The 15,663-nt window shown below is 29.2% G+C and overlaps 3 protein-coding genes across 3 annotated transcripts; 1 reads left to right on the top strand and 2 right to left on the bottom strand.

Moving 5' to 3' along the window:
- Positions 1-1,118: 1,118 nt before the first annotated feature.
- Positions 1,119-3,687, bottom strand: LOC108321094 (heat shock factor-binding protein). The gene is made up of 5 exons (XM_017552738.2): positions 3,509-3,687; positions 2,195-2,248; positions 1,810-1,833; positions 1,677-1,719; positions 1,119-1,558 (listed from the first exon to the last, which is right to left on the bottom strand). Exons 1-5 carry the CDS (start codon positions 3,509-3,511, stop codon positions 1,407-1,409), a joined length of 276 nt encoding a protein of 91 aa, XP_017408227.1. The 5' UTR covers positions 3,512-3,687; the 3' UTR covers positions 1,119-1,406.
- Positions 3,688-4,841: 1,154 nt separating this feature from the next.
- LOC108321064 (translocator protein homolog) lies at positions 4,842-5,342 on the top strand. Its single transcript, XM_017552708.1, has one exon. The coding sequence runs from the start codon at positions 4,842-4,844 to the stop codon at positions 5,340-5,342; it is 501 nt and encodes a 166-aa protein (XP_017408197.1).
- Positions 5,343-7,442: 2,100 nt separating this feature from the next.
- On the bottom strand, positions 7,443-9,399 carry LOC108321152 (xyloglucan 6-xylosyltransferase 2). Its single transcript, XM_017552819.2, has one exon. It carries the CDS (start codon positions 9,202-9,204, stop codon positions 7,846-7,848), a length of 1,359 nt encoding a protein of 452 aa, XP_017408308.1. The 5' UTR covers positions 9,205-9,399; the 3' UTR covers positions 7,443-7,845.
- Positions 9,400-15,663: the final 6,264 nt, after the last annotated feature.

The following is a 15,663-nucleotide window of genomic DNA, read 5'->3' as shown; positions in this document are numbered from 1 at the left end:
TAATTTTTTTAATATCTAATTTGAATAAGATAATTTAATTTATTAAATTTTCATTTTTTTTATTTGATAAAAGTAATTAAATATAATCAATTACACATATATGTTAGTAATTTAGTTATTTAAAAATACAATTTAGAAATGTTTCTTAATTGTTGTTGTTTCTTTTACCAAAGTTTGTTAAAAGGTTTTCAATAAATGTTGACAGTTTTTCCCTTCATTGGTTAATCTTAATTTTAGTTAATATTAAGTATATTGATTTTTATTAATGTCCATTAAAATTAATTTTTTTAACATAATTGGTTAGAGTTATATTTAAGATAAATTTATTTATTTGACGGCATAAAAAAAATAAGAATAACTTTGTCTAAGAAAATAGCTTACCAATCATAGTTAATTTCGGTTTAAAAAATACTTGTATTGACATCACTCGAGAAATAATGTCAACTTAACACTGTTTCGACTTTGACCAAGTAGATAGTAGTTGACAACAATGATTTAGTTAATGAGAAGTATAAGAAAAGGTTAAATATATAAAAAGAAAAATTATAAATTATTATTTTTAGATGAGATTTAAATTTCTATCATTTTAAATAATTAATTTTTTTAAATTACTATATTTTTGTTTAAATCTTTTTGCGTTGAAATAACAGTTTATAAAAAAAAACTTTCAAATTGTTTCTAAAGTTGAATTCGTTCTTAAAAAATCTTCATTCAAACAATATAATTTGATTTCCTACTCCCCTTCTATTCTATATTAGTGAAAATATACAAATGTTCACTTTCTTGTATGATAATAAAAAATTGTAAAATTATAATCTATTATTATTAAAATTATAAAATTAAATATAAATAATTTTTATAATTTTATCGTATGTAATTTTTATATATTTTGTTATGCAAAACATATTTTGTAATCCTATAAAAATAAAACTAACAAATTCTATATGATATTTGTTACGAGGTTGGAATGAATTTTACAAACATTTTATTCTCTTTGACAATAGCTAACACCACAAATAGAAATATAAATCTATGTTTGGATGCATACTGCTTAATATTTGATAACACAACTTATAATCTTTTAAAAATTAAATGTTCAAACTGACCACCCAAAACCATTAAAATCAATCTAATATAATTTTGATAACTTCCTGTGAAATGCTTAATGCAATCACAAATGAATAACGGGGCTGACGATGAAAGATAAAATTCAGTACACTCAAAGATAAAAAGATAAAATTCAGTACATTCTACAGGAATGCGAATATGAGAGATGTTCATAACTATTTGAGCCGAATAAAAAAGATGTGTAATGCATGGAAACAGCTCATCAACCCGTGAAGTTTGAAATGAACCATGCCAAAAGCATTAACACTGATCTATGCCGAACCATTCTGCTGCCATTTTTAAGGATTTTCTGTTTCAGGCTTCAACTCACGCAAAGGAGATTTCTCTCTCTCGGTGACTGAAGGAGAAGGTGAGCTCTCCAGACCAATTTCTGCTCGGAGTTCATTGATGTTCTGCTCCAATTCCTCTATCCTATTGCCCATCTCATCGAGTTCATTGGAGTTAAGAAAACCAGTAATAAAATAATTTAATAATTTATGATATATATCTGACACAATTTTCCAATAATATGTTGTAAGAGATTAGTAAAATTGTAGACCAAAGGATATTCTTTGAAATGATGGAGTTTGACATAGTCTGGAACCTGCTTTGCTGCAAATTAAGACATACACATGATAAAACAGTGTAATGATTTCACTTATTTGTCAATGGAAATTTTAACAATCAGACCCAACAACTTACCATCTGTTGAAGAAGATTTTGTACCTGCAAGGAGCAGCAATTCAATTAGGAAACACACAGCAATTGATTCTTTGAGAGAGGATGGTTGAATTCATCAATGTATTGTTTGGATCAAGAAAAAACTTGATATACATCAATTGACTCTACTCATTTTTTCTTAGACATAAGGTGGCTCTAGCACATATTAAGAATACAGCATACCACAGACCATAGGTCCTTCCGTAATTTTAAATGCAGACTTTCCACTATGATGAACATGTTAGGGTCAGCTTAAAATTATATTCTATGAGAATTTAACCCTACACAAACTCATGAAATCTATAGCTAGCCCATTTTTATTTGGCCATCCACGGTGGAGAAAAGAAAAGATTCGTAAGGTACTCACAAAAGCTGTCATATCAGCAGTGCTCTGTTTAGTGTCTTCTGCATCATGTGCACTCTGCCAAAAGCAAAAATGGTGAGATAAAACGGGGTAATGCCAGATTGCCACTAATGGTTATATATTCCACATTCAAGAGAGTTTAGTTCCATAAAAATAATGATAGACAGAACAACTAATTTCATTTCAATTAAGTCGGCCACAACTATTTGTTGGTACATAACAAAAGCAGCCTTCATACTATAAAAATGCATACATGAGCTAATCTGCAAATGGTTAACAACACTAGTCATACCAAAGTTCAAACACAAAAATATTCAACTTTCTGCTAAATGGTTTGATCAACTTCATAACCACCAATATAACATCCAGTTCTCAAGCACTGTTTAATGAATAATTTGCATCTTAGGCAATAGTTTGTTAATTAGTCCTGCCCATCTCTTAGAAACCCCACCCCAACCAGCAACCAAACACAAATCCTCAGACTAAAATTATTCATAATCAGGGCATTCTCAGCACTACAAAAGAAAGCCACATCCTCCTTGGCGAGTTTAACATCTAAAGCCACAACAAAGCAATCCTTGTTCTCGGGGGAACTACAATCATATACACCATTTGATACTAATACAATGAGGGTTACCACGCCAACAATCAAACACAACATGAACTTCCAAAGTTAAAACTGAATAAATCAAAATTAGACAGAAATATCACCGCCTGCTTCCAAACATCAAACTAAATTCCTCCGAAATGCAAAACAGTTTCTTCAACCACATGTTTTTCTCATTTCAAAGGATTTGATTATCTAAATGAAGTAAGAATAGAACAATATTAACAGTTGACCCTTTTAAATTTGTTATGATTGCATCAATGAATGAAATTACTAACTTTACCTTCTAAAATAAGTTGCTCAGTTAAATCCCAACCTAAAATCTAATCAACTACACAAAATAAGAAAATATTTCATAAATTCAAAATACACCACAAGCCAAACCCAATAGCACAACTAAAAACATGCAACTACTAAAGAAAACAACAATGCTGTAATTTACCCCGACACCACCGCATTTCAAAACACACTATTTGAAAACCCACAAACCCGAAATGAAAAGGTAACACTGACGCAAGAATCACGAATTCAACTAATCGTCACTCGAAGAGTGGGAAAAACAAAAAACAGAAAAGAGTAGAAATTTTGATCACGATCCAATACCTAGGGTTTCCGTTTTCTGAACCGAAAGTGGCAAGTACCGTTCTCCTACGTTTTCTAGCGTTTTAGCGTTTAAAGAAGGAAGAGAATGCAAGGAAAGTAAAGCTTACCATGTTGGAGTGATTGAGCGTGTTGAATTGATTGTTGCAGAAAATGGCGATGGTTGAAATCTCTCTGTTATTGTATTTGAGTGTTCAGGGAATGTTAGTAGCCTTGAGATTCAAGAAAGGGAAAAGCAAATAAAGCTCCTTAAATTCATCCTATGTTGCTCATTTTACTCTCTTTACACTTTTTTGCCTTCCAATTTAGTCAAAAAAAAAAAAAAACAGGAATGCACTTTATAAAATGAAATGAGGACTGTACACTTTATTTTTAGAATGTAAGACAAATAAGAAAAGATAATAAATTAATTCTTCCAGGCTTCTTTTCTGAATGAGATATGTATTTTCTTGCATATGATTATAAAATAAAATTAACTCTTATAAAGTCAAATAAAAAAAATAAAGAAGATAAAAAAAATTGTACCGATGAGAGATCTTGTATCAACTTAAAATCAGATGAATTTATAATTTACAATATATAAATACAAACTGTCATTCTACAAATCGGTTTTAATGAATAAATTAAATTTAAAATTTATTTTTTAATATAATACTAAAATCATAAATTAGAATTTATATCAGTAAAATTTGTTATTAGCTTAGGTTTATCGTGTTGTTAATTATCGGATTGATATTTCGTATCACTAATTTTATATATCTCGATACAAGGTGTTAAAGTTCAACATGTAAAAACCTAATTTTATAAACCGATTTTATAGAATTAAATTACTCATTTTTTTAATATATACATTTGTATTTTATTTATATCTTAGACATATTTATATTATTTTAATAGATTTTTAATTTTATATTCTTTATATGTATCACAAATTAGTTTTGATATAATCTAAAAGACATTGTAATTAGTTTTGATATAAAATTAGGATAATGATATTTTGACTTGACAATATTTTAACATTATTTATGCGTTATTATGTGAATAGTCTAAAATTATTTCACAATCAATAATAATAATCATAAATACTAATATGGACCAATAACAGAATGACATGGTATTAAAATATTATAAAAAAATGTTATTAAAGTATCATTATCTATAAAATTAACTGGTGATTCGAAGGTAGTTGATGGATGATCGGTGGAATCAAGTTGACATGTTCATAAAAGAAATATTGAATATTGTGAATAAAATGAACTCCTTTGAGAAAGTTACTAAATTTTTATTTTCCTTAAATACCTTGAGTTGAAAAAAAGGAAAGGAGAAGTATTAGTTGAACGATGTCCTATTCCTAACTTTGCTCCAAAACACTCATTCACCAATTTAATCTCTATCCTACCATTGCCATGACTCTTCTCCATTTTTGCTCAGAAAAAAGTTTCCATGGCTTCTCAAAGCTTGCACGACGGAAAGAAATCACAAGCCAGAAGAGCATTACGATCGCTAGCCATAGGCCTAGCAGTTCCCTTCAGCCTAACACTCACCATAATCATTCTCTTCGGTTCGGGACGAAGGTACAACAGCGTATCAAAGCCCTTCTGGTTCGCACCACTATGGTTCATTAACTTGGCTTCGTTAGCTTCGTCTTTGTTCATGGGTCTTGCAGCATGGTTAGTCTGGGCTGACGGTGGCTTCCAAGGAGAAACCGACGCAATGTCTCTTTATATAGCTCATCTCTCTCTCAGCATTGTCTGGCACCCTCTTGTCCTCATCATGGCTGCTTATTGGCTTGCTTTGCTTTCTTGCATCATCAACTTTTGCACCCTCTTTATGTGCTACTTGAGGTTTAGAAAGGTTAACCCTTTTGCCAAAGATCTAGCCAAACCTTGTTTGGCTTTCGCTTTGTATCTTTCTCTTGTTAGCTTCAAGCTAATGTTTATCTGATTATTCCTTCGTCGTCACTTTCTGCAAATTCTCGATTCTCTTAGGTACAGAAACATGTGTAATCTTCAAATAGTGTTACCCTATTTTAATCTCCTTCGTATTGAGCATTAGTTAATCATTATTTCTCAGATATGTCGAAAGCTTTTCTCCTCGTTTTGCTGCATTCTTCGTTTTCGTTCACACAAAAACAGTTTCTGCTATATGTTTTGAAGTTAATGGCAAAACCAGGAAACAACTGTAAACAATCACTTTTCATGCTGTTAACTTCGTAAAAATTAACGTAATAAAACATGTAGTTTCGATGTGTTTGCTTGTTGTATATTATAACAATATATAATTTTCTTTTAAAGAGTAATTTTATTAAAAACAAAAATACAACATTGGAATAAAATCAAGATCATGATAAGAAATGGTTTAGTCCAGACCTTTTTTATTATTATTTTGACTAAAATATTTCTTTAGAGTCTGTAAAGTATCTTTTTGGGTTTGGAGTACTGTAGAGCATTGTATGAAAAATGAGTCTTGCTCTTCATATGAATTATTATTTGTTCTGCAAAAATTAATATTAAAAAAATAAGAAAATTTTAGCAACCGATGAGTTATTGTATAAAAACAGATTTAGCAACTAATAATTCAAAATAATTAAGCAGTGAGAAATTGTAATACACAAAAGAAAAAAAAAAACATTGTTTCAGTTTCAATTAAAAAATTAATCACGTTATATAATCCTTTCCTCTTCCAAAATTAGCAATTTTTTCATGGTGATAGTTTATATGTTTGGCAATACATATAATGACAAATAAATTAGTTTATACAAAACTTAATCTGAATTTGTAATAAGGTACAATATTTTCAAGTTTTTATTTGTAAAATACTATAGTTAAAATATTTTAAAACATTCTAAACACAACAACACATGCAAGAGGCCAAATGTGAAAGGGGTCTAATTAGAGGACCACAAAATTTAAAAAGGATAAGCAATTGTTTAGCATTTTTTTAATTCCTGATATTATCATAAAGTACGTATGAAATGAGAACCACAAAATTTAAAAAGTATAAGCAATTGTTTAGCATTTTTTTAATTTCTGATATTATCATAAAGTAGATATGAAACGTTTTCTCATTTTAAGTCTGTTTTTTTCATACTGCCTTGATTTTTTTCCTTTTCAAGTAAAATATTATGCTTGAAAAAGAATATTTTGATTGAATTTCTTTTATAACATTTTGAAATTAAGTAAAATATTTTGCTTGAAAAAGAATATTTTGATTCAGATATTTTTATAACATTTTGAAATCATAAACGTATATTATATCAAAATATTATAAAAAAAATCTGTGTATAATATATTTTGTTTTCTCCCATAACCTTTTAGATGTGATTTTATTTTCTCTGAAAATACTTATCTATTCTCATCTACAAAGAAATTATTAATATATATATATATATATATATATAGACACACACACACACAGAAAAAATACACGTTTTTTTATTTCGTGTGACAGTAGAATACTATGTTTGTCATTGCGAAGAAAAGTGGGATAATGTACTAATTACTGAGCTCAGAGTATTTCCTGACATTACAGTGAAGGTGGTTTACTCAGTCCTTCCGAATGTTCTTCAGTTTAAACTATGAAACATGGTTGCATGTTATATTGCTCCATGATTGCTTAATAGATCCGTCAAATCCTCCCTGTGTACCCAAAAACTGAAGACGAAACTACTAAAATAGTGAGAAATACATATTAAATCCATTGCCTCTTTCAAAACCTTTCTCCACAGCAAATCAGTTCACACATAACTCTGCAAACTGTATTACTGTAACTATCAGAGATTGGATCAAAATTATCATCTTTAACGACCAGTTTTCCTATCTCCGTAACACTTCAAAAAGCTTCAGTATCTAAGTTGCGGTTCCAATCATTAACAATGTCTCTTGTATTGAAATCTCAGACAGAACAGTCCAAACTAAGATTGGCTCAGAAGCAGAAGAAGTTGCATCTTAACAAGAGATAGATTCCTTCCTCGGGCGCTTTACCAACAAGGGGGAATGATAACATAGAAAGAACAACAAATTCATCCAGCAATAAAGAAAGGAATTATTCCGAATCTGACAATTGTCCATTAATCAATTTATCCACAAAATGAACCAACAAAGTCCAGGAAGAATAGACACAGAAAAGAACGGCATTTTTTTTCTTTTCAAATAAATCACTATAACTCAAAGGCAAAACAAATTAAAGATTACAATTTTCAATACTATCATCATCATCATCACAGGCAGCTACAAAGCAGAGTATTGTGGCAGCAGATGATGAATATCAAGTAGCAGTAGTATGAATTAGAAAAATGAACCAACATCACCAAGTTTGGACTAACCCCAACTTTGGCGTCAACCTCAATTTTTTGGGGTCACCGGGACCACAGTTGCAACCGCATCAATCATATATTTCTGCAATTTCCGAAATCGCGCTGACAAAATGTAACCTATAAGCTCCACGATCAAGAAGAAGGGAGCTTGATAGCTTTGAAAGCAGGGTGAAGCAACCCAAGGTCATCCTTGATCTCAAGAGGGTTGCTAGTATCATTCCTCACTTTCTTCACCCTGCGACTAGCAAGGGACTGGTGAGTGAAGCCATACATCTGCAGAATCTGATTATCCCCAAAATTATAAGCCCTATCCATCTGCTTCAAGCACCTCTCCACAGGATAATCCCCAAACTTCCCGCAAGGCTTGCACCCCACAAAGTGGGTCACCAAAGGCCACCTATGATCCCCAAGTCCCGGATGATAATTCTCAATCATCTCCTCATAACGGTCCACCAAAATCCCCCAATACCCGTGCAAGTAATAATGATTCTCAAGGTAAACCTTGTTACCCCATGTTTCCTTCCCAGTGGCCAACAAATAAACCATAGCAGATTGATCATCAGCTTCAAAAACAGGCCTATTCTTAAGCTCCCTAGTGAGCACTTTCCCAGCCTCATCCCTAATCTTCCCTTTAGGCCCCATAGGAGCCCAAGCATCAAGAATATCCAAAGACCATTGGCAATTCCTCAAAAGAAAACTCCCAGTGTTCAACCCAATCCAATTCTTCTCATCATACACCATCTCATTCCACCCGTGCATAACAAAGTTGGAATCTTTGTACCTCTCCCAGGGAACCTCAAAAGCCATGTCGGTGAACATTGCATCACTGTCCATCCACCAGAGAAACTCCACTTCAGGGTGCGACAGTAAAAGTTTACGAATCAAGGGAAGCTTGGCCCAAAACCCTGCCATCTCAGCGTCCAAAAGAGCCATGTTGTAGAAAATCTCAATCCCATGAACCCTACAATAGTCAATCTTGTTCTTGATCGATTTCACAAGGTAGTGATCACCGACCGGGTTTTCACACGGTTTGGGGGACGAACCGGTCACTAAAAGTACACGTGGCTTGTTGGGTCGTATGAAGTTAGGGTACTCAGGGTTGGCTCGGAGCCAGGCTCGGCGCTGTTCATCCCAATCAGAGATTTTGGGTCCGAGAGTGTAGGGAGCATTTGGGTCACGCTTTTCGTCCTCTGTGGGAGGCTCATCCACGAGGATCTTAGAGAGATCGAAGGTGGCGTAGTTGTTAGGGTTGGAATCGGCGTTGGAACCGGTGTCAGGTTTGGTCTCCTCGAGGACGCGGCGGGCGCGGGCGGCGGAGATGTGGTGGCGGATCTCGTTGAAGTCCTGCTCCGGCGTACCGAACTTGCCAGCGCCGATTGTGCCGCGGAGGACGACCACCGTGAGGAAGAGGCAGAGGAAAGTCACCGAACTGTGCCGGCACGCGCGATGAATCTGCCGCACGCGCCGCGTCCCCAGGCACCGCTCCAGCATTGTCTCTCCCAGTCAACTCGGCGGAATTGAACGCGTTTCTCAGATGGCGATTCGCAAGCGGCGGAAGGAATAGAGAGAGAGAGAGTGAAGAAGGAGTGTGAAGAAACGCGTGATTAATATTTAAGATGCTACAAAACATATTATGTCGGTGCAGGACAGGTGTTATGCCATCTTTTACCTATGTAATTTTTGTCTTCAATTAAGGCTATGTTTCTTCCCATTACCAATTATAAATATATATAAAAAAATATTAATTAATATATATATATATATATATATATATAAGTATTATTAAGTTTTCGTTAATGCGAATATAATATTTATTATACTTTTTTAAATTGCATTAATTGTAGTTTTAGCGCGTCGCATGTGTTATGTTGGGTGGCACTGATGGTATACAGCTAAGAACTGCCTGGGCCTTAGGAACATGTATTCCCATTTCGCTTAATTTGGTCCATCGTGTTGAAAATTGTTAATTATTTATTATTTTCAGTTCGCTTAATTATTTTTTGTATGTGAAATTATTATATTTTTTATCATTAAGCTTCAAAATATTTTGAAATATTTAAAATATTTAAGAGGCAGTTATTAGCCCTGGTTTTTTTTTCTCACTATAATGATCATAATAGAGTTCAGTGGATAGTTATGTGAAACAAGAATAATTTAAAAAATCAGAACTACATTCATCAATAACAATAATAACAAACAATTTTAAATAGAGAAAAAAAATGAATATTGATCGAGAAGGAAATTACAGTAAATTAGAATCTAGATACTAAAAATAAATGTAAATGTAGTCTTTTATGTAATTTATTGTTTTTATTTCAATTGAAAGGACAATCTTTTATATAATTTATTATTTTTGTAAGATAAATATATTTTTTATATACTTTTTTTTATTTTATAGTTAGAATTAAACAAAAATAAATAAATCCATGGAGAGAGAGATATATTTAGAGAAAATACTATATGATATTAAATTACAATGATGTTGGATAAAATTAAAAAGAAAATACAATTTTGATACTTAGAAATATTTGAGTTATTGAGCTTAATTTTTTTTCAAATAGTTGTTTCTTTATTTTATGACGTAAAAATCCCTTTAAATAAAGGGAACATATCTTAATTGTAATATATTAAGTTACATGTATGGTTGTGTATTAAAGTTTGCTTTTATTAAATATGAAATCAATTGATATTTTAAGAAACATTATTATATGATTTTAAAAGAGATGGATATTAAAAAAAATTGTTAGGGAAACAATTTAGGAGGAAATTATTTTGGTAGAAAAATATTCTTAAAATATGCAGTAACTTTGATAGTTATAATTTGCGAAACATAGTTTATAGTGAATTACTTGTGTTATATTTCAAATTAAGAAATTAATTATATTGTTTTAAATGTATTTTATTGAAGAGGATGATTAATTATACAATAGATAATATGTTACATTTATTTTAAGAAAATAAAATTATGTTCTTTCTTATATTTAATTTTTTTTATTGGCGGTATTTTATTATTACTTTGTTAGTGTGAATTGACTACTGGTTTAATCCTGTCATAAATACAGACTAGCTAAGGTGTAAACTATTGTATTATTTTGTGTTTGAATTTGGTTTTATTTACATTAATAGATATGACTCTGATAATCTTGTAAATAAATTGTGTACGTAAATTGAGTGGAATAAAATTTACAAATTAGAAAAAGTATTTATTTGTGATAAAAACAGTGCTATAAAATATTATGTTACTTTATGTATTAAAAAATAATTTATAGAAATTTCATTTTAATATGTTTGAATTTAAATAACAGTTTAAATTATGTGTTCATAATTTGGTAATATTTTATTTACTTTTTACAGTGTAATAAAACTTTACATAATTAATAATTCATAAAACTTTATATAATTAATAATTTATAAAGTAGTAAAAGATGGCCGTATAACTATGTTACTACAACTATCCAAAATAATTATACTAGTATATTAAGGGTTTTACATCACTATATTTTTAAAAAAATTAAAGATGATCGAAAGATATAAGCTAAACACAACTCCCACAATCTTATATCTATATAGCTCTCTTACCAATAAACTTACATTTATTTTTTTCATTTGCTCATACAAGTAAAAATAATAATTTAAAAAAAAAATATATTAAACATAATAAGCACAAACATGAGAGGAGAAGCTAGTTTATAAAAAAAATAATCATATAACAATTACATTAATTTTATCATAAAATAAGTGTATTTTAAACATTCATGAAAAAAAATAAAACATACGTTTACAAACTTTATAGACTCAATTTAAATATTAATGTATAATTCTTTGTAGTTTTTACACTTATGGTGATCTCTATTACCCTGTAAAGTCATGGGACAATGAATTCTACCCTGCCACACACAATATTAGTCATTTTAAGTGAACCCGAATGTCACTCTTAACAATATGACCTTTTGTCTCTCTTGCTACTTAACAAATTTTACTTTACATGAGTCTTAAATGAGTATTAAAGTTTCAAGATAAACTTTCAGTACTGCTTATTGCATCAATGAAACACTCAATGAACACTATTATAGAATCTCCCTACAATATTTCTGAAATTACATCAAACTCATACTTCCATCAACAAACATGATTCCACATCAAATTCTAAATATCAAACAATCATTTATATTTGCATTCATCCAAATATCAAACAATCATCGTATATTTTCATACACGTCCATATCCATTAACAAACTCATCATCAGCGTTACAATTTCATACATCATTATAAACATGCATATTTGTCAATGAATCTACCAACAATTCTATAAACAACCATATAACTTATCTTATTCCAATATTAAACCAAAATCACAAATAAAATTTGTTTTTTTAAATATATAAATTAGGACAAACATAAGGGACTAAATTTTCTAACTACAAACCTCTAATTAAGATTTCACCAATCAATGTAAAAATTCATGTGTCTAAGACCATCAAAATTTCAACTTGATTTGATAGTTAACAAAACAATAATCTTTTTTTTAAGATGACCCAAACTAGAAAAACAAGGTGGCGTACAACTTTGGAAAAATGACACCCAACTCTACAACACTCTAGGATTCACTGATTTGAGTGTGCCCGACAATTCAAAAGTGGGCCTAACATCCCCAAGTTAATAGTCATTTTTTAAGTGATACCTGACAGCACTCTAATGGCGTCCAACAACACTGCAATGATGCTTGACGGTATTTTAAGTTTAATTTAAGTAATTTGAAACTCTTTGAGTCAATTATAAGTGTTAAAACATTATAATGATCACAAATTTCTTGCTTCTTAGCTTAATTAGTTTCATATTATCCAATTGAAATTTCATATAGACATTCTCAACAACTACTGATTAATCAATTTTAAGATTTTTACAAACTAAGTACACATTAACCATGATTATATATACATATTCACATATAGTTTAAGTAAAATTATTTAATAATTCAACCTAATTTAGCATTTTGCATTAAAAAAAAAATCTTTCAAATAAACTAAATATGCAATTTCACCATTCAAAATACGACCCATCACCAATTTGATAACGAAAAAGATGAAATTTTGAGTGAGAAAACTTAGGAAAAGAATAAGACTATAAAGAGAAAGAGTTGGAGAAGAAAATACACACTATCTTATTTCTATAAAGCTGTTGGATTTTTTGTTTTTTTTTTTAAAGAAAATTGTTTTTCATTCTACAGGATTTTACATTTTATATTTGTTTTTATATTATTTTTATAAGAACTAATGCAAGCTTAGATTTTTTATAAAGAAAAATACACGAATTAATTAATAAAAATAAGTGAATATTACAATTTCTATTATCTTCCTGAATTAGTTAATGTTTGGATAATTTTTTTACACTTGTTAGTTTGGAAAACATATTTCAAATTTAATGAATTTTAATATATATATATATATATATATATATATATATATATATATATATATATATATATTCATCAATTACTTTAGTTATCACCATCTGATAAAGGTTATTTAAATAACAAATAAATGTTACTATTTGAAAAATACAACATCGATGATCCTTTTCTTACTTTTTATTTATTTTTAATTAAATTATGTCAAAATAAATCAACTCATCTGAAAAACTTTTTTTTTGTTGTTGTCAATCAATATTCATTTTTATGGTGATGTTGGTTGGGGAGGGTTTTAACATTTAAACGTGTATAGACTACAGAATCCTCTCCATGTACATTGATAATAAAATATTAATTGACAAAAAAAAAACAATCACAGAAAATCCTAATTAATATTAGAGCAGAAAATTATATACTGATTTGATGATGATTTTAATAATTTTTACATCTCTTATTGATAATTCCTTTCTCCATTACTAACTCATCTCGGTGTGATCAAAACGCAAAACACAAATGAATCTCTAATACAATATCAAGCAAATTTACAATGAAAATACATTTTTTTAATTTTTTTTAACATAATAATTTACTAGGTTAAGTTGTAATTAATCATCTGAATCAAAAATGATTTCATACATCTTCTCAAATAATTGAATAAAAAATGTTTCATACATCTTCTCAAATTATTGATTAGTTTAAGTGATAATGGATTATGTTTGACGATAAAAACTTTACATTTGCAAATAACAAATTAAGTCATGTGCATTAACAATCGATTATATTCGTTTAAAAATTAGTCATAGCTTACTCGATGACCATGATAATAAATTATAGTCAATAATAATGCATTATTTATTTTAGTAACTTCAAACACCTTTAAAAGAGAAAGATATTTCTCTTTCAACAAAACTTCTTCTTGCACCTCTATACATTTCTATCAGCACCTCCACATGTTATGGGAAAAGACATTTCTGCCTTTATCTTTTTCTATTTTCTTCCTTTTTCACCAACGTACCCCTCTCCTTCTTCTTCCTCCAAAAAACATTATGAACTACAGTTTCAAAATACAAAATACAAAATATGTTGCACAGTCTGATAATATATATTTTTTATTTTAAATTTTATAATTGGAAATGTATTCTTTATTTTATAATTCAAAATAAAAACAGTTTGTATTTTAGAATTCAAAATATAAAAAAAGGTAAAATTCGAATTTTTAAATATATGGAAGTACAAGAAAAAAAATTACAAAGTTGCAGAAAAAAATGTTATTGATACAATATACAATTTTTTTTATATATTTCTTTTTCATTTTGATCGAATTGTCTTGAATTCTTTTTGTCTCCATAATCATTGAAGGTTGCATTTAATTATCCTCGTTAACGAATTTTAACAAGGATTTTTTAAAATCTCTTCAGGTTAATTATTAAGCCTTTTCATCTATTTTTTTTTTGTGTTATAGGTATTCATTCTTTTACGTAAATAACAATGGTCCATAAACAGTAATTCCAATAATTTAAATCATAAAAATGTGTAATTTAAATTACATCTCTTAGGCCTTGTTCACTTGAATGGATTTGGGAGAGAGTAATTGAAGGGATTTGAGAGAATTTGAAGATAAATTTTTTTGTTGTTTATTCGAGTGAATTTGGAGGTAAATGAGAGTGAATTTGGAAGTAAAGTTTCTTAAAGTGTAAGATTTGACAGATTAAAAAAATTTACTTCAAAATCCATTCACATTTACCTCCAAATTCACTCAAATAAATAACAAAAAAACTATCTTCAAATTCTCTCAAATCCCCCCAATTACTCTTCCAAAAATCCATTCAAGTGAACAAGGCCTTATGCTTAAATTCAAATAGACAAACAACTAAAAAAATTAAATATATGAGTAGACATAAAAGAGGGTTTAAAGTGGTTGAGAAAGAATTTTTGAATCGAATGTATAATAATGCGGGAAATGTACATATGAATGAGAAAATATAAATAACATTGAAAATGATTAAATAAAAAAAATGAGAATTTTATTTAATTGAGAGTTTTAGTTTATAATATAACAATGCATATAATTTTCTTTATTTCTTTTAGTGTTTGTATTTATTTTACTTGGTTTCTTTTTTCTTTTTTAAATTTAATTGAGTCTCTAGTAAAAAATATTGAATGTAGTCATTTAAATGTGTCAATACTATTTGAATGTATCATGTGGATTTTAAAATAGAAGATTATTATAATTTTGATGGGAGTCCTTGAATTTTGACACTTGACAGATGATATTAATGTCAAGTTAATGGAATATTATATTAAGTTTTTTTTCACAAAAATATAAACTAAAAACAAACAAAAATAAATTAAGTGTTTAAATATAACAAAAATCATATTTTGAAAATGTTTTTATCTTACAACCTTTTGCAACCTTAGGTGACGTCCCATGTAAAAAAAATTGTCGAACACCTATACATCGTTTAAAGGTTAAAGACATACCTTTCAAATGATATTAGTAGATGAAAAAGTCATTAAATACCTAGTATCTATTGTAACAATT

This window comes from Vigna angularis, chromosome 4, assembly GCF_016808095.1.
Source record: "Vigna angularis cultivar LongXiaoDou No.4 chromosome 4, ASM1680809v1, whole genome shotgun sequence".
Taxonomy (NCBI): Eukaryota; Viridiplantae; Streptophyta; class Magnoliopsida; order Fabales; family Fabaceae; genus Vigna; species Vigna angularis.
The sequence above is the reverse complement of the archived record's forward strand: the minus strand, read 5'-3'. Positions and strand labels throughout refer to the sequence as shown.

Coding starts and splice junctions, on each gene's coding strand:
- LOC108321094 (XM_017552738.2), bottom strand. Junction 1,834..2,194: donor CTGCTGATATGACAGCTTTT/GTGAGTACCTTA, acceptor TGCTCCTTGCAG/GTACAAAATCTTCTTCAACA. Junction 1,720..1,809: donor AAAATCTTCTTCAACAGATG/GTAAGTTGTTGG, acceptor CTTAATTTGCAG/CAAAGCAGGTTCCAGACTAT.
- LOC108321064 (XM_017552708.1), top strand. CDS start 4,842: ATGGCTTCTCAAAGCTTGCACGACGGAAAGAAATCACAAGCCAGAAGA.
- LOC108321152 (XM_017552819.2), bottom strand. CDS start 9,204: ATGCTGGAGCGGTGCCTGGGGACGCGGCGCGTGCGGCAGATTCATCGC.